Below are 18,228 nucleotides of genomic sequence, written 5' to 3'. Positions count from 1 at the left end.
AGAGCTCCGTTCCAGCAAAACAGGCTTGTCAGGAGTAAAGAGACCCCCATGGGGAGAGGCCGGCCAGCCCTGCTGTCTTCTTAATATTATTCCCAGAAGCCCAATATCCTCAGTGCCGCCAGCACTGTCTGGCAGCAGCTGTTCTCAGGGCTTCAACTGGGGGAGATTCCCGGCAGGCAAGGGCATCGCTTCTCTGCTCAGCTACGGTGCTTGCTGTACGAATGAAGCAAACCCACCCTCCAAAGTCCTTGCAATTCCAAGTTAGGTCCTTGGTCTGTTGAGCTTGGAATCGCCTGCATGGACTCGGCAGCAGCTCCCCAAGGTTTCGGAGCCAGCTCTGCCTCCCCGTTCGAAATTCTCCCAGCACATTTTGCACCTGGCTTTCAACCTCTTGCAACCCGCTGACGTCTCCGTCTGGGAATCCTTGGGTCACTCCTGTTTCCACCCACTCAGACCCCATCCTGTTGAATTCTATCCGTGGTGTTTCATCTGCACAACGGGAATGAAATTTGTTACAATGGATTGTTTGCCGCTCGCCATTGGGAAAGGATATCAGAATAGACCAGGCTTCCTCAGCCTCGGCCCTCCAGATGTTTTTGGCCTACAACTCCCATGATCCCTAGCTAGCAGGAGCAGTGGTCAGGGATGATGGGAACTGTAGTCTCAAAACATCTGGAGGGCCGAGTTTGAGGAAGCCTGGAATAGACCAATATATCAGTGGACTGTCCCTGGATTGAGGGACTTTCCTTTTAGTTCTCAGAGCTCTTGACCGGCTCAAGGTAGTCCTCTGAACTAACCAGGTGTTGAATTGAGAATCCATCCCAGTCAGTCCATCCTTTGGAAAACAAGACTTTAGAGCCGTCTACCCAAAAATGACACCTGGGCGTTCTGTTTTGGCAACTGCCACCCTGGTTTAAGGGGCCATTCGGCAGCCAGCTTATATATTGTATGTTTCTAACTCTGTCTAGCTCTGACCCTTCCCCTCCTGGCTTTGTGTGTGTGTGTTTGTGTGTCTTATCTCCTCCTCTTCTTGGTCACAGCAGCGTGCAATTCTTAATTCGATTCCTCCCCCTCCCCTTAATTGCCAATGTCTCCAGCCGGCGAAACACGGCCTCCCCCTAATTATATTTATTTTACACCGGGCCGTTTTGTGCATCAAATGCCACGGAGGGCAAAAGCGCCTTGTCTTCCAGCTCCTCAGAGTCTCAGTTTGGTGCGGCGGCCATGAGCCACTCACCATTTCCCCCCCCTCCTTCCCTCCCTCCCTCGCGGTTGTAAGATAATTCTATTCTTTGACACATGGGAGCATGTTCTCCCTTTGGGAGCCGAGGTGTAAATAATTGCGGGCTCCGGCCGCTAAACGAGGGACTTAGCAATTTCCAGAGCGCGCAGTGGGGGCCCAATTTCCTCCCCTCCAGACTTGCCTGCTGATTCCGCCAATACGCCCCCTGCTGCTGAGCGGCCGCGCTTGCCTCTCTGGACACTTCTAGAAGGGCCGGGCGGGCGGCATAAAAGCGTGTCGTGCCCCCCGGGCCACAGTGCCGCTTCGCAGGCATGGGCAATGCCACGTCCAAGGGTGGCAGCGGCGCCGCGGCGCCCTCCGAGCTCCTCTTCTGCGGCTCCTTCTCCAACCGCTGGAACGAGAGCGTCTTCCTGGAGAACGAGCTGCTGACCTCCCGGATCCTCTCCATCCTCCGGCCCCACTCGGACGGACGGGGGCTCCTGCGGGCGGCCGGGCCGCCCTTCGCCACTCGCTTCCTGAGCACCAACTCTGCCTTTGCCTCCGTAGCCTCCGCCTTCCGGGAGCACCCGCACGGATCCCTCCTGGGCCCGGATGGCGGCGCCCTCGGGATGACCATCGCGCAGAGGGGGAGCTCGCCCACGCCGCTGGCCGACGCAGCTTCCGTCAGGGCTGCCGCTAAGCCCGGGTGAGTCTGCCCTGGGGGCTCCGGGGGTGGGGGGAAGGCAGCGGGAAAGAGCGCCCCCTCCTTTGGCACAGCCCTCCTGCCTTTCCCTCCTCCTGCGATACGATAATCTTTACTGTCGTTGTCCCATGCAGAACAACGGAATTGAAAAATCTACAGAAGACATTCAAAACCCAGCAAGCCTGCTATCCCAGCTAGCCTCCCTCTTGCAGAAAAACATGGGTCTAAAGGACCCCCAAAAGCGGGGAGACTCTCCCCTCCCCAAGCCCCGGACTTGTGGCAGATGCAAGCGTGATTTTAAATTGGAATATTTCTGGTTCATTTGGGGGGGGGGCTGGATCAGGAGATTGCCGCCGGGCGTTTTATAGCACGAGGCTGCTGTCCATATAAATCCTTTCTTCCTTGGTTTTCTTTCTTCGCTCAGCACGGGGCTCTTAATCTCAGGGCTGTGGCTTCAAGCCCCACGTAGGGCAAAAAGGTCCTTGCACTGCTGGGGGTTGGGCTGGATGATCCTCAGGGGTCCCTTACACCTGGATGATTCTTTAGCTCTGGTTGGACTAGAGCACCCTTGGGGTAAAATAGGTAGGTAAAATAGGGAACATTTAGAACAACAGGTGGGAAGCAAAACTGTCCGACAGGCACGTAGTCCAGTTGCACGGGGGTTAAAACCGCAGAGCCCCGGTGGAAGGATATCAGCCGTATCTGGTTGTAGAGTCTCGTTCAAGATTTCCCCCCGGCTCTGGATGAGAGTCGCCTTGAAAATGCACGTGCGATAGAGGAACTCCAGATCGTATAGAAAGCGCTCAGAGATCCTGGTCCTTGTCAGAACCTCAAGTTGTGCTTCCTTTTCTCTGTTCCAGAGATGAGGGGACCAAGCGCCCCCCATCCGGTTCGGGGCTGCTTCCCATTGAGCTGGTGTGGGTCTGTTTCTCGGGGAGGTCTCCCTCTGCTCCGCTTTCCTAGCGAAGGAACGGCCCTCCCTTTGGGGCTTGCAAATGTCGGCAGGATGAGGGCCAGCCCTCGAGTGTGGGGAGATTTCCGGGGGGCTGGAATTTGCAAGACTTTGCGAGGGAGAGGGGTGGGTGAGAGCAGGGATCAGCCCGAGCTTGCAAGGAGGGTGGGCCGAGGTGTTGCCACTGGGGGGAGCGAGGAGGCACAGAAAGGAGGTTTATTACATAACCGAAACGCCAGCTCTTCAAAACTCATTGGCACACGGCAAAATCTGTTCTCGACAGGCGAGCAAATTTCAGCACGCAGGTTTCGAAGGGATGGTTTTCTCCGTCCTGTTTTTGTAAATCTTTCTGCTGGGCCGGGACGAGCTTGTGGGGTCCCACCCCCTTGCAGCCCCAGAAAGCTTTTTTAATTTTTAGTTTAGAGAAAAGGAGCTGGGCAGAGGGAAAGTTTTTCCCCTGTCCCCTCCAACAGATAAAAGGCGGCTTTCCTTCGCTCAGCGTGGAGTTAATCTGCGGAACTCCTGTCCACAAGAGGCGGGGAGTAGGGCACCAACTTGGATGGCTCTGCAAGGGGAGGGGGCTTTCGAGGGCTCCTGGCCCAGGACAGCTCTGCCTCTCCCTCCACCGATGCTTCTGGATTCCCCTTGCTGGAAACCACAGGAGGGCTATTGGGTTCGGAGCCTGCTTACTGGTTTCCCACTGAGACTTCTGGCTGGCCACTGTGAGAACAGGAGGCTGGAGTAGAAGTTAGCTCTGGACCTCATTTTGCTCTGGACCTGCTTCAGGCCTCCAGTGACAGAGGGAGACGTGGGCTTTCACCACCTTTCAGAGTTGGTGCTTGTTTGCTTTTCGCAGCACTGAATGTTCTCCCCAGACTTGGTGTTTTTAGATCCTTGATGCTCCTTTCCCCCCCGCCCCCCGCTCTTAAACTGAAGCAGCCCCCTACCTCCCCCCGTTCTTACAGTTAGTGGAGCATGTGACTCTTCATCTCAGCGTTGTGGGTCCGAGCCCCTAGGCTCAAAAATTTAGGGGGTTGGACTCGATGACCCACCGACTCTACAATCCTTCTTCTTCCTCTTTCGTGACCTCCGCCGTCCCGTTCCCAAAGGTGTGAGGGGCCCCCCCATACCGCATGACACCCGGCTAGGCGGTCCGACAAGGGGGGTGGCAGTGCCTGACACCAGCTCCGCCTTTTCCCCTGTTCAGGCTCACGGGGGCAGAGATGGACGAGGGGGATTCGGGTTTCCTGAAGCCGAAAGCGGCCTCCGAGGATGCCGTCTCCGTGGCCCCCTCCATGGCGGAATCGGTCTTTGTGGAAGGTAAGTGGGGGCCGAATCCTGTGCTGTAGGGGTGGGGGTTGTGATGACACTCAGTGCGCTGGGACAGGGGATGTTGTGTGCGAGAGAGAGTGCGTGTGTGTGTTTGTGTGTGGAGAATCAGAATTGTGTAGTCAGAAAGAGGCCCCTAAATATCATCTAGTCCGTCCCCCTGCAACGCAGGAGCCACAGCTGGAGACAAGCGAGCGGCAGAATTTGCAGGGTTTCCTTCCCGGCCGCGAAAAGTCCTTTCCGTGCTCAGGGCTCTGCGTCGGACGGCGGGGAGAGACCGTCCGTCGAGCACTTTGTCTGCAGCATCCTCTTCCTCCCCGCAGATGCTCAGTATGCCTCCTTGCGGAACGAGCTGGAGACGGACGCCCGGGAGTTCGAGGCCCCGTCGTGGAGCCTCGCGGTGGAGCCAGCCTATGCCAAACAGCAGGAGAGGGAGGTCGCCAAGAGGCAAGACGTCATCTACGGTGAGGAGCCCGGAATCGCCTCCGCGGGGCCTTCTCTGTGGCGGCTCTGGCCGGGGCCCCTTGCGCTCAGTTGGGGGGAAAGCAGGGAGCCCGACAGCAGGTGGCGCCAGAGGCAGAGAGGAGTCCCAGCTTTGTCTCTGCCCTCTGCCTGCCTGTGCGGCAGCCCTGTTCAGGGAAGTTTTTAATGTGTGACATTTTAGTGTATTTTTGGTCTTTGTTGGAAGCCGCCCAGAGTGGCTGGAAAACCCAGCCAGATGGGCGGGGTACAAATAATATATTATTATTATTATTATTATTATTATTATTATTATTATTATTATTTATTATTTATTATTCTGCAAGGGGAACAACAGAGACATGGGGAGATAGCTAGCAGGCAGGACCCCCACGCTAGCTGGGAGGGCAGGTCCCCATTCACACAAATGGAGCCGCCTAATACAGTTAAAAAAGAAAATAACTATAAAATTACTATAGGGACGCACGTGGCGCTGTGGCCTAAACCACAGAGCCTAGGACTTGCCAATCAGAAGGTCGGCGGTTCGAATCCCCACAATGACGGGGTGAGCTCCCGCTGCTCAGTCCCGGCTCCTGCCCACCTAGCAGTTCAAAAGCACATCAGAGTGCAAGTAGATAAATAGGTACTGCTCCGGCAGGAAGGTAAATGGTGTTTCCGTCCGCTGCTCTGGTTCGCCAGAAGCGGCTTAGTCCTGCTGGTCACATGACCCGGAAGCTGTACGCCGGCTCCCTCGGCCAATAAAGCGAGATTAACGCCGCAACCCCAGAGTTGGCCACGACTGGACCTAATGGTCAGGGGTCCCTATAGCCTAATGTAGTTATAAAAGGGGGAAACCGGTGAAATTGATGAAATATTAGTAGAAATAAGAAGATCAAGAAGATCAGTTAAAAGAGGTGTCGGAAAAGGAGACAACAGGGCAGATAGATAGTCAAAGGAAATAGGGGAGAATTGTGCGTAGAAACTGTCGTCTATAAGAATAAAAGAAAATTACTATAAGTTAGCTTGGAGGTGGTACTTAAACACCAGTCAGATTAAATCAAATGAACAAAGGATATTCGGAGTTATGTTGGAGGGTGTGCCAGGAAACCGGGAATTACGTTCACATGTGGTGGGGGTGTAAATATGTACGATTTTTGGGGAGTGGGGAGGGATGTAAAGTCGGGAATCAACCGGGGTTGATGTTCTTCCCCCTCCAGAGCTGATGCAGACAGAGATGCACCACGTCCGGACGCTCAAGATCATGCTGAAGGTCTACTCGCGAGCCATGCGGGAGGAGCTGCAGTTTGGGCAGGCCACCATCCTCCGCCTCTTCCCCTGCGCGGACGAGCTGCTGGAGCTGCACGGAGCCTTCCTCTCGCAGCTGAAGGAGCTGCGGCAGGAGGCGCTGGAGGAAGGCAGCGAGAGGAACTATGTCGTCCAGCGGATCGGGGCCCTCCTGGTGCAGCAGGTGGGTCTGGGGGGGCCCTCTCTTTCTTACCCCCACTTTCAGAACAACAACCCAATAGCCCAGCCCCAAATAAAAAACACATTTTAAAAGGGTGTAGGATGTCAACCGGGCAGGGGTACCTTTACCTTTACCTTAGGATGTCAACCAAAGGTAAAGGTAAAGAGACCCCTGACCATTAGGTCCAGTCGTGGCCGACTCTGGGGTTGCGCGCTCATCTCGCTTTACTGGCCGAGGGAGCCAGCGTCCAGCTTCTGGGTCATGTGGCCAGCAGGACTAAGCCGCTTCTGGCGAACCAGAGCAGCGCACGGAAACACCCTTTACCTTCCCGCCAGAGCGGTACCTATTGATCTACTTGCACTTTGATGTGCTTTCGAGCTGCTAGGTGGGCAGGAGCAGGGACCAAGCAACGGGAGCTCACCCCGTCATTGCGGGGATTCGAACCGCCGACCTTCCGATCACCAAGCCCTAGGCTCTATGGTTTAACCCACAGCGCCACCCGCGTCCCCTTTCAACGTCCACTTTCTAAGGCTTGGTTAAAAAGGAACGTTTTTGCCTGGTGCTTAAAGATGTATAGTGAACTTCCCTGGGGAGAGCATTCCACGGGGGGGGAGCCAGTGCAGAGAAGGCCTCGCTCTCATGTTGCCACCCTCCGCGCCTCTTGAGGAGGAGGCACACGAAGGAGGGCCTCGGAAGATGATCTCAGGGTCCGGGTGGGTTCATATGGCAAGAGGTATTGCGGTCCTGAGATGCAATCGGCCCCCCTTTTTCCCCTGCCTCCCCGGTTTCCAGTTCTCGGGGGAGACGGGCGAGCTGGTCAAGGAGAAGTACGGCGTCTTCTGCAGCAGCCACGGAGAGGCGGTCGCCCACTACAAAGAGCTCCTGCAACAGAGCAAGAAGTTCCAGAACCTGATCAAGGTAAGGGGGCCCGGAAAGGAGAGCTGGGGGGACGGGGGCCTTCAGCCAGCGGGGCATAACAGTGAAGAACAGGTCCGAAGAACAGGGGGTCCGAATTGGGCAGGTTGGGGGCCACAAAGCCTTTCCCACGAGGCGAAGCTCTCCAGATCTCTCGTCTCCGTTGCCCTCTAGAGAATCAGCAACTCTTCCATCGTGCGACGGCTCGGGGTCCAGGAGTGCAACCTGTTGGTGACGCAGCGCATCATGAAATACCCCGTCCTGGTGGAGCGCATCATTCAGAACACGGAAGGTGCGGCTCGCGGGGTGGGGTGGGATAGAGGACCTCTAGAGGTCCCTCCCAGCTCAATGGCTCTATCCCTTTCCCCCTCCCGACTGAACTTTGAGGTGTGGGGAGAACCCTTTCCGGCCTCAGGATTTAAATAAAAAAAAAAAAATCTGATTTAATTTTTTAAAAATCTGATTTTTTAAAAACCATTGATTTTTATCCACCCTGGTTTCCAAGCACAGATCCCCCTCCTCATCTCATCTGCTGCATTCAGGTCCTGCTCAGGGGCTTCCCCGGGGGTGGAGGGCTCTGTTTGCCCACTTTGAGGACAGGATGCCAGCCCAGAAAGGCCCCCCAATGGCCTAAACCTGCAGCTAAGCTCTCCTTAGCTTCTCGCAGTCCCTGAATGGACAGAGCCCCCGCCTCCCTTAGAACGGCTGGAGGGACAGGAGCGAATTCCTCCATCTTCCCCCGATTTCTTCCCCGCAGCCGGCACCCAGGAGTACGAGGACCTGACGCGGGCGCTGGCGCTGATCAAGGAGGTGATCACGGCCGTCGACACCAAGGTCAACGAGAACGAGAAGGGGCAGCGCCTGCGCGAGATGGCGACCAAGATGGAGGTGAAGTCTTCGGGGAAGTTCAAGAACGGCCTGGTCTTCCGCAAGGAGGACATGCTCCAGAGGCGGCTCCTGGTGGACGGCGTTCTGTGCTGGAAGGCCGCCTCCGGGCGCCTCAAAGGTGGGTCCTTGCCGCTTCCCCCCAAAGCCTGCTGGGACAGAGGACGGGATTTGCAGGCAAGCAGAACGCGGGTGGCGCTGTGGGTTAAACCACAGAGCCTAGGACTTGCCGATCAGAAGGTCGGCAGTTCAAATCCCCGCAATGACGGGGTGACCTCCCGTTGCTCGGTCCCTGCTCCTGCCAACCTAGCAGTTCGAAAGCCCCTCAAAGTGCAAGGAGATAAATAGGTACCGCTCGGGCGGGAAGGTAAACGGCGTTTCCGTGCGCTGCTCTGGTTCGCCAGAAGCGGCTTAGTCCTTTACTGGCCGAGGGAGCCGCCGTACAGCTTCCGGGTCATGTGGCCAGCAGGACTGAGCCGCTTCTGGTGAACCAGAGCAGCGCACGGAAACACCGTTTACCTTCCCGCCCGAGCGGTACCTATTTATCTACTTGCACTTTGAAGTGCTTTCGAACTGCTAGGTTGGCAGGAGCAGGGACTGAGCAACGGGAGCTCACCCCGTCATTGCGGGGATTCGAACCGCTGACCTTCTGATCGGCAAGTCCTAGGCTCTGGGGTTTAACCCACAGCACCACCTGCGTCCCCATTATTAATTAGTTTCCCCGTAAAGCACATTTTGACGGTTTGCTTTTAAGTCGACCCTGCTGAATGAACTTGTATGGGAGCGACGATTTTTCAAACCATCCACCAATTTCGCCCAATCTCTGCTAAAGCGTCTTGGTCTCACTCCCGTTTCTGTCGACTTTTTTGGCAGAGATCCTGGCCGTGCTGCTGACCGACGTGCTGTTGCTGCTGCAGGAGAAAGACCAGAAGTACACGTTCGCCTCTGTGGTACGTGGTCCGCCCCACCGCTGGGCATCGGGGCCGGGCGATACCTGCTTCCCCATATGTATCGCCAGCTAAACCTCGGGTTAACCCGATTATCTGACGATGTTGGGAGGGAGGGAGGAGGCAGTAGTAGTAGTAATAATAATAATAATAATAATTTTATTATTGCTACACCGCTCATCTGGCTGGGTTTCCCCAGCCATTCTGGGCAGCTTACAACACTCACAAAATTGTAAAACATTAGGCATTGAAAATTTAGAAAGAGGGATTTTCAGCAGGTATGTAAAAGGGTGTTTTGAGGCTTGCGGAGGTTGCCTGCTAAAGATTCTTACAGGGTTTTTCCCAGAGGCTTTTGCTGCCCTGTGTCATGATGGAGACCGCAGCTCTTGCCAGATGGGCAGGATATAAATAATAACATTATCGTTGTTGCTGTTACTGCTCCGCAGGACGCAAAGCCGCCGGTGATCTCTCTGCAGAAGCTGATCGTCCGGGAAGTGGCCAACGAAGAGAAGGCCATGTTTCTGATCAGCGCCTCCCTCAAGGGGCCGGAGATGTACGAGATTCACACCGCCTCCAAGGAGGAGAGGAATTTCTGGATGGCACAGATCCGCCGGGCGGTAGAGAGGTGAGCCGGGGGGGGGCGGGGAGCTCCCTGGCCCTGACTTCTGCTGGGAATGCGATATTAATAACTTACTATTTGTACCCCGCACATCTGACTGGGTTTCCCCAGCCACTCTGCACGACTCGCAACAGAGGACTTAAAAACAGAATAAAACATCAGACAACTTCCCTGAACAGGGCTGCCCTCAGATGTCTTCTAAAAGCCAGATAGTTGTTTATTTCCTTGACATCTGATGGGAGGGTGCCACCACCAAAAAGGCCCTCTGCCTGGTTCCCTGTAGCCTCACTTTTTGCAATGAGGGTACCGCCAGAAGACCTTTGGGAGATGGACCCCGGTGTCCGGGGTGCAGACGCTCCTCCAGGTCTACTGGGCCTTTGAGGCCGTTTAGGGCTTTCAAGGCCAGCACCAACCCTTTGAATTGTGCCAATTGAGCCAATGCAGGTCTTAGGAAACAAAGCCGTCCTAAAGAGTTTTTTGGGGGCGCTTCTGTCTTCTCTGCTCAGCTGTCCCGATGAGGAGGAGGAGCTTCTTGCTGACCCTGAAGAGGAGCGGAGGCAGGCCGAGGCGAGGGCAGCGAAGCTGAAGGAATTCCAAGGTAGGAAGTCTTGGACTAGATGGCCCTTCGCCTGGGGGGGAGGCCTGGCCTGATTCCTACGTCCAAGCTCTTCAGGGGCTGCAAGGAAGGAGAATTTGCCCATCTGTCTCCCCAGGAAGGGGAGGTGGCCCTACGCTCTCTGTTTCCCTGTTGTTCTTGGCTTGGCTGCCCCCACCCCTGGGTGCTGCGATGCCCTGAACTCTTCCTCCCGCCTCTAGACCGCCTGAGCCAAAAGGACGAGCAGATCTTGCAGAGCCTAAGCGACAAGCAGCAGATCTACCTAGAGATGGCAGAGATGAATGGCTTCGAGGACCCGGCGCCCGGCTCCCGGCCCCGGCTCATCGGCAGGGCGGACTCCCCGGAGAGCCTCCAGGGGGAGGCCATCCTCAAGAAGGCAGTGGCGGAAGGTGGGTGCCGCGCTCGCGAGATGCCCCGGGTGCTTGGGACTGCGACTCCCAGGGGAGCGCCCGGTGGGCAAAGGCTCGGCTGGGCGCTGGCCTCCTCCTCCTCCCCGCCAAAACCAATTCTTGCGTTTGCAGTGGAAGGCCTTCAGAGCCTGATCTTCACCCAGCTAGGGGGGTCCGCGGCCCCCGCCCGCTCCGAGGACACCACCGGCGGGGCGAGCCTGCTGAGGCGTGCAGAGACCTTTGGGGGATACGACAGCGCCACGGCCGGTCTGGCCAAAAGTAAGTGTCCCCCGTAAAATGGGGGGGGGGAGAGAAAGGCTTAATTGTCATGGACTAGTTGGAGGCAGAGGGATGGTGGGAGGAACCAGCTAGGGAACCCCCAGGGGAGAGAGGCCCAGAGCCCAGGAAGTGGGGGTGGGAGGGAGAAGCCTGGAAGGAGGAGGTGTTGGAAGCCAAAGAGGCAACAGGGCTTTGTGAGCAGGGAGATTCTGTGGCAGAGAGAAGTCGAGAATAGAAACGGAAGCAGGAGTGGATGAGGGCCAAGAGGCAGAGATGAAGACAAGCTCCCTTCTCCCCTCATCTCCCTGAACTTTCGGCCACTGATTTTGAGAGCTGCCAGAGATGAGATCAGGACTGGCGCTCCTGGGCAGATAGTGTTTTTGCCAACGAAGAGTAACCACCTGTTTCTGAACAGTGCTGCTAATTTGACAGCACCCTCGCCTCACCATTGGAAGCAGGGCCCCCACTCTCACCCCACAACCTGCCTTCTCTTCCCCAGTGGGCAGTTTCAAGAGGAAGGTCTACGGCGGGGAGCAGCGCCTGCGGGACCGCCGAGCCCCCCCTGCCAACCCGGAGGACCCCCCTTCAGCCGGAGGAGAGGAAGGGCTGCGATTGGTAAGGGGGTGGGGGGGCAGGCACCCTTGGCAAGTCACAAGTAGGGAGGACCAGAGGCCGGAAGAGGTCGCTGTTTGGGAACGAAGTCTAAAACAATCTGGGGTTTTTCAAAAAATTAAAATGCCCCCCCCTCTTTCTGCCTTTCTGCAGGGTGACAGTGTAAAGCAGGAACGTCCCAGCGGCTCCCTGGAAACAGAGTCGGAGGTAAGCTGCCCTCCTGCCCTTGGGGCTTCCTAGCCGCTTCCTAGCGCAAGGGCATGTGCAAAGCAGTTTGGGGTCTGGGCGAAGGGCAGGCAGGTATTCAAACGGGAGAGGGAAGCTCTGGTGGGCCTTATCCAGCAAGGAGATTTCCCCCTTGAAAGATAGATCTCGCCAAACCAGTTTGAAGTCCATATCGTGGTACCGGTTTCGTAATTTCTGACCTGGCAATATATCGTGTATTGCGGTGTTTGTGTGCTGTGCAAAAATCACAATGCGGGGGAAACCGGGAAGCCAGCCATGTTTTCTCTCGATTCCTGCAGCCCTTTAACTCTGCTGGCTCCGCTTTGCAGGGGGCAGCGAATTGCGAGAGCAGTCGCCGGCAAAAATCTCAATACAGGAAAAACCGTGCCTCCCCATAGCTCCATCCTTGATTCAGACATCGTGATCTATCAGTACAGCGGTGCCTTGGTTCTCAAACTTAATCTGTTCCGGGAATCCGTTTGACTCCTGAAGCGGTTCGGAAACCAAGGCGCAGTTTCTGATGGGTGCAGGCGCCCTGGAAACAATAGCTGACAGCCGCGTCGGACTTTCGGCTTCCAAAAAACGTTTGCAAACCGGAACACCCACTTCTGGGTTTACGGCATTCAGGAGCCAATTTGTTTGTTCCACTGTGTATTGCAATCTTTAGCTGGTGATATATTGCGATGTTAAAATTCAGGGATTGCCTAGCACTGCTTGACAGCCTTTTGTTTCTTCCCTCAGCTTGTCCAAAGGATACAGACTCTCTCCCAGTTGCTTCTGAGCCTCCAGGTACGGTGACCCCCATTTCTCCCTCTGCACCCCCCAGATTTAGGGCAGCAGACGGGGTCACAGGGAGCGCACTTAGCAGAGAGAAACAAGGCCCCGCAGCTAGAAGCCCACGGAGAAGGATACCCCCTCCTCCCCCCCCTTGACTGTTTTCTGTGCCTCAGACCCCTCCCTCTGTCTTCATGGAACCCTCTCTGTTCTACTCGGTTCAACACCTCTTGCGATGGTTCGACCCCTTTCCGTTTTAACAGCACAAATTCTACAAACTCCATCCTTATCTCCTTGAAATCATTTCTCTTGCATACTCCCTGTCCTACCTTAACGGCACACGTTAATTTATCATTAATAGCTATATCCCACATCTCTTTATACCATTCTCCCATTTTTCTACTCTGCTTGCCCCTTCCTAGCTAACATAATTCGTGCCGCTGTCAATGAATTTGTGAGCCAGTCCTTCCTAGCCTGCGAACCTTCCGCCCCGTCGTCAATCGATAATAACGCTGCCTCGGTCCGCTTTGACCCAGTGATTTCTGTCACAGTCAGACCTCAGTTTTCGAACGTAATCCATTCCGAGAGACCGTTCGGCTTCCAAAACATTTGAAAACTGAGTTGCAAAGTGCCGTCTGATAACCACTGAGGAAATTGAAGGGAAAAAACCTCAGCGGAAGCCGTTTGACTTCTGAGGCACGTTTGGAAATGGAAGCAATTACTTCTGGGTTTTTGTGATTCAAAAGCCGAAATGTATCGGTACCACTGTATCTCCTTAAACACACTTTGCCAGAAAATTTCTTTCTTTCTTTCTCACTCACTCACTCACCCCTTTTTCCCCCTGGCAGGCCGTCAAGGCCCAGCAAAACAGCTGAAATAATAATTATAATATTATTATTTATACCCTGCCCATCTGGCTGGCTTTCCCCAGCTGCTGCTGCTTCTTCTTCTTCTTCTTCTTCTTCTTCTTCTTCTTCTTCTTCTTCTTCTTAGCTTTCCCCAGCTGCTTCTTCTTCTTCTTTTTATTATTATTATCATCATCATCATCTTCCAGCCAGTCCCTGACATCAGGGCCCCTGGCTTTCCTCTCCGTCTCTTTTGCGCTTTGCTTTGGCAAGTCCCTCCCTCCCTCTCTTTCTTTCTTTCTTTCTTTCTTTCTTTCTCACCCCTTTCTCCCCCCGGCAGGCCGTCATGGCCCAGCAAGACAGCTGAAATAATAATTATAATATTATTATTTATACTCTGCCCATCTGGCTGGCTTTCCCCAGCTGCTGCTTATTATTATTATTATTATTGGCCTCCCCCTGCTGCTGCTGCTGCTGCTGCTGCTGCTGCTGCTTCTTCTTCTTCTTCTTCTTCTTCTTCTTCTTCTTCTTCTTCTTCTCCTCATCATCATCATCTTCCAGCCAGTCCCTGACATCAGGGCCCCTGGCTTTCCTCTCCGTCTCTTTTGCGCTTTGCTTTGGCAAGTCCCTCCCTCCCTCCCTCCCTTTCTTTCTTTCTTTCTTTCTTTCTTCCTCACTCACCCCTTTCTCCCCCCGGCAGGCCGTCCTGGCCCAGCAAGACAGCTGAAATAATAATTATAATATTATTATTTATACCCTGCCCATCTGGCTGGCTTTCCCCAGCTGCTGCTGCTTCTTCTTCTTCTTCTTCTCATCATCCAGCCAGGCCCTGACATCGAGGCCCTGGCTTTCCTCTCCGTCTCTTGTGCTCTGCTTTGGCGAGTTCCTCTTCCTTCCTTCCTTCCTTCCTCGCTCACCCCTTTCTCCCCCCGGCAGGCCGTCTTGGCCCAGCAAGACAGCTACGTGGAGGTCCAGCGGAGCGCCCTTCTGGACCGGGAGCGCCAGTTCCGCCTGCAGTCGACGCGGGGCAACCTTCTTCTGGAGCAGGAGCGGCAGCGCAACTTTGAGAAGCAGCGGGAGGAGCTGGCCCACGTCCAGAAGCTGCAGGGCCAGCTGAAGGCGGAGCAGCGGCGCTGGGAGCGAGAGCGGGAGCGGCAGAGGAGGGAGGCGGAGGCGGCGGAGGCGAGGCTGCGCCTGCGGGAGGAGGAGGCCCGCCAGCTGAAGGAGCGGCTGGGCCAGGAGCGCCAGGAGCTGGAGCGCCAGCGAGAGGCCTACCAGCACGACCTGGAGCGCCTGCGCGAGGCCCAGCGGGCCGTCGAGAGGGAGAGGGAGCGGCTGGAGCAGCAGCGGAGGCTGAAGAAGCAGAGCGCCAGCGCCTTCTCGCCTCCGGAGGCAGGGCAGGTGAGCGCCGCGCTCCTGGGCGGGCAGGTGAGACTGCTGCCGACCATGGCAGGGGCACAAAGCACAGCAGACCGGATGGATGCGGAGGAATTGGGCAGGGGGGCATGAATAATAATACAGTGGTACCTCGGGTTAATGGGACGCGGGTGGCGCTGTGGGTTAAACCACAGAGCCTAGGACTTGCTGATCAGAAGGTCGGCGGTTCGAATCCCCGCGATGACGGGGTGAGCTCCCGTTGCTCGGTCCTTGCTCCTGCCAACCTAGCAGTTCGAAAGCACGTCAAAGTGCAAGTAGATAAATAGGTACCACTCCGGCGGGAAGGTAAATGGCATTTCCGTGCGCTGCTCTGGTTCGCCAGAAGCGGCTTAGTCCTGCTGGCCACATGACCTGGAAGCTGTAGGCCGGCTCCCTCGGCCAGTAAAGCGAGATGAGCACTGCAACCCCAGAGTCGGCCACGACTGGACCTAATGGTCAGGGGTCCCTTTACCTTTTACCTTGGGTTACAGACGCTTCAGGTTACAGACTCCGTTAACCCAGAAATAGTACTTGGTTTAAGAACTTTGCTTCAGGATGAGAACAGAAATCGTGCTCCGGCGGCAGCAGGAGGCCCCATGAGCTAAAGTGGGGCATCAGGTTAAGAACAGTTTCAGGTTAAGTACGGACCTCCGGAACGAATTAAGTCCTTAACCCGAGGTACCGCCGTATGGGAGGACCCCGCCTCATCCCTTTGTTGTTTCCGCAGGGTCCCTTGAGCCACTCGGCCAGCTTCAACGGAGAAGGCCTGGAGGGTAGCAAGCCGGGCGGGCGAGGGAGTGCCGTCTCCGCAACGGACTACCTGGAGCGGGGGGAGCTGGCCCGCCGAGACAGCGCCGCCTCGCCCGCCCTGGAGGGGGTCCGTCCGCTGCTGCCCCTCAAGACCGAGGTGCCCCTCCACCTTCTGAGCGCCACCAACCAGATCCAGAAGCCGGCCGCCGTCCAGCAGCAGATCCCCACCAAGCTGGCCGCCTTCAGCAAGGGCAGCAAGGAGAAGGCGGGCAAGGGCGGCTCCGCCAAGGCCTCCCACCGGACGGAGAGCTCGGGTGAGTGGCGCTGGGGGCGGAGGCTGCCACCCCAGGATAAACACACATCATGGTAGGCACGCAGGGTGAATGAAGATGCAAAAGGAGGGTTCTAATACAGTGGTGCCTTGGTTCTCAAACTTCACCGGTTCCAAAAGCAAAGCGTTCCAAAACCAAGGCACGCTGCTTTCCCATAGGAAGTCATGCAGATTGGATTAATCTGTTCCAGACTTTTAAAATCAACCCCTGAAACAAGAATTTAACATCAGTTTTACTGTCTAATGAGACTACTGATCCATAAAATGAAAGCAATAAAGAATGTACAGTGGTACCTCGGGTTACAGATGCTTCAGGTCACAGACTCCGCTAACCCAGACATAGTACCTCGGGTTAAGAACTTTGCTTCAGGATGAGAACAGAAATCACGTGGCGGTGGCAGCGGGAGGCCCTATTAGCTAAAGTGGTGCTTTAGGTTAAGAACAGTTTCAGGTTAAGAACGGACCTCCGGAACGAATTGAGTTCTTAGCCAGAGGTACCACTGTACTGCAGTCACACAATCAAGCAATCAGTAGCTGAACTAAGTTCACACAATCACAAAAACAAAACAAAAAGAGCCGCAAATACAAAATAAAGAGCAGAAACAGACAGACCTCAGCGTAACACTCAAAACGGAGCAGGTTCGGCTTCCAAAAAAAGTTCGCAAACTGGAACACTTGCTTCCGGGTTTTCAGCGTTTGAGAACCAAGGTCCCCCTGTATGGCTTTTTGCTGCATGGGTCTCATAGAGACACCCTTTTTACAGAACCTAATTGGAACCCCACAAAACCTGCCGACGTTCGGCAGTCCCAGAATGCAGGCGTCTCCCCTGGCTTCTGTTAACGGAGTCCCCGTTGGCAGGGACTCCGGGGGTCCTCTCTTGCCCCTGCCCCCTGCAATCCAGGAACCCAAGGAAGCTCCAAGGACCCGCCATAATTTTCTCTGAGGGTCTCCTTTCTGGGAGTCATTTTGGACGCGCAGCTGTCCATGGAGGCGCAGGTTTATTCTGTGTCCAGGGCAGCTGTTTATCAGCTCCACCTGGGACGCAGGATGAGACCCTCCCTGCCCGCGGACTGTCTGGCCAGAGTGGTGCATGCTCTGGTTATCTCTCGCTTGGACTACTGCAATGCGCTCTCGGTGGGGCTACCTTGGAAGGTGACCCAGAAACTGCAATTAATCCAGAATGCGGCAGCTAGACTGGGGACTGGGAGTGGCCGCCAGGACCACAAACACCGGTCTTAAAAGACCTACATTGGCTTCCAGGACGTTTCCGAGCACAATTCAAAGTGTTGGTGCCGACCTTGAAAGCCCTAAACGGCCCAGTAGACCTGAAGGAGTGTCTCCACCCCCACCGTCCAGCCCAGCCACCAGGTCCCTCTTCCAAGGGCCTTCTGGCGGTTCCCTCCCTGCGAGAAGCGAGGTTACAGGGAATCAGGCAGAGGGCCTTCTTGGTGGTGGCGCCCGCCCTGTGGAACATCCTCCCACCAGATGTGAAGGAAATAAGTAGCTATCCTATCTTCAAAAGACATCTGAAGGCAGCCCTGTTTAGGGAAGCTTTTAACATTTAACGCTGTATTGTTTTTAATACTTGATTGGGAGCCGCCCAGAGTGGCTGGGGAAACTCAGCCAGATGGGCGGGGTATAAATAATAAATTATTATTATTATTATCATCATTATTTCTCCTTCCAGCGTCGGTCGACCTGAGGCAGCTCCTTCCCCGGTCGGCGGGCAAAGAGGAGCCTCCCTCCCGCAGCCGCAACTCCATGAGCCCCCTCTTTCCACACAGCCAGAACGTGGCCTTCCTGCCAGGTAAGTCGGGCAGCGGGCAAGAGAGGGGGCCCCGCCCAGCTCACCATGCGCCCATGGCCCACTCTCCCTCTTCTCCCCGCAGAGCCGCCTGCTGAGGGCGCCCACCCGGACCCCCTGCCCCCTGCCGCCAACCTCTTCAAGCCCAACAGCGTCCACGCCCTCCCGCCAACTCCGGACGATCTGGCCAAGGAAGACGTCATTTTCTTCTGACATGCGCCAGCTGCCCAGCCTCCGAGGGACCGGGCTCCTTTCACTTGCAGCGTTTTGGGGGGAGAAGGCGTCTTTCTCCGGACAGTCGTTCGGCTGCACACGGATGCCCCAATTTCACCCGCCTTGCTCTCTGGGGCACCGCTGTCGTTTTTTAAGCACCTTCCCCAGTGGGGCAAGAGAGAGCCAAGTTTGCCAACAGAGGTGCCAGCTCAAAGGGTGGACCCCGCTTCCTCCGAAGACAGGCCTCGGCGGGCACAGAGAAACTTTGCGGCGATGCCCCTTGGTCTTGGGCAAAGGGGTGCCTTCCTTAACCCGCCGGGAGCCTCGCAGGGGCGTCCGGCTTTGTGGCAAACGACTCTTGTGTTTCCCCCCCAAATCTGGCTTCTCGCAGGCCGGCGTGTTCTGCGTCCGACCCAACGGTCCCCTCGCCGCCAAATGCTCATCTGCTTCCTTTGCAGGAATCCCCCCCAATAGATTT

The 18,228-nt window shown here is 55.8% G+C and overlaps 1 protein-coding gene across 3 annotated transcripts in view; it reads left to right on the top strand.

Annotated features, from left to right (window-relative positions):
- Positions 1-17,792, top strand: part of ARHGEF18 (Rho/Rac guanine nucleotide exchange factor 18) — a 54,300-nt gene extending 36,508 nt beyond the window's left edge. For all 3 annotated transcript variants that reach the window (XM_082206234.1, XM_082206232.1, XM_082206233.1), the window contains 19 exons: positions 1,790-1,928; positions 4,085-4,197; positions 4,530-4,670; positions 5,883-6,133; positions 6,923-7,048; positions 7,220-7,337; positions 7,803-8,051; positions 8,804-8,880; positions 9,324-9,502; positions 10,003-10,094; positions 10,313-10,501; positions 10,634-10,780; positions 11,280-11,395; positions 11,546-11,599; positions 12,359-12,406; positions 14,173-14,637; positions 15,380-15,716; positions 17,421-17,540; positions 17,623-17,792. In XM_082206234.1, coding sequence (XP_082062360.1) covers positions 1,790-1,928; positions 4,085-4,197; positions 4,530-4,670; positions 5,883-6,133; positions 6,923-7,048; positions 7,220-7,337; positions 7,803-8,051; positions 8,804-8,880; positions 9,324-9,502; positions 10,003-10,094; positions 10,313-10,501; positions 10,634-10,780; positions 11,280-11,395; positions 11,546-11,599; positions 12,359-12,406; positions 14,173-14,637; positions 15,380-15,716; positions 17,421-17,540; positions 17,623-17,750 — 3,089 coding nt within the window. In that variant the 3' untranslated portion in view covers positions 17,751-17,792. The remainder of the gene's footprint in view (positions 1-1,789; positions 1,929-4,084; positions 4,198-4,529; positions 4,671-5,882; positions 6,134-6,922; positions 7,049-7,219; positions 7,338-7,802; positions 8,052-8,803; positions 8,881-9,323; positions 9,503-10,002; positions 10,095-10,312; positions 10,502-10,633; positions 10,781-11,279; positions 11,396-11,545; positions 11,600-12,358; positions 12,407-14,172; positions 14,638-15,379; positions 15,717-17,420; positions 17,541-17,622) is intronic.
- Positions 17,793-18,228: the final 436 nt, after the last annotated feature.

This window comes from Podarcis vaucheri (genome assembly GCF_965113315.1).
Source record: "Podarcis vaucheri genome assembly, chromosome: 18".
NCBI classification, from domain to species: Eukaryota; Metazoa; Chordata; class Lepidosauria; order Squamata; family Lacertidae; genus Podarcis; species Podarcis vaucheri.
This window is presented reverse-complemented; position numbering and strand designations above follow the sequence as displayed.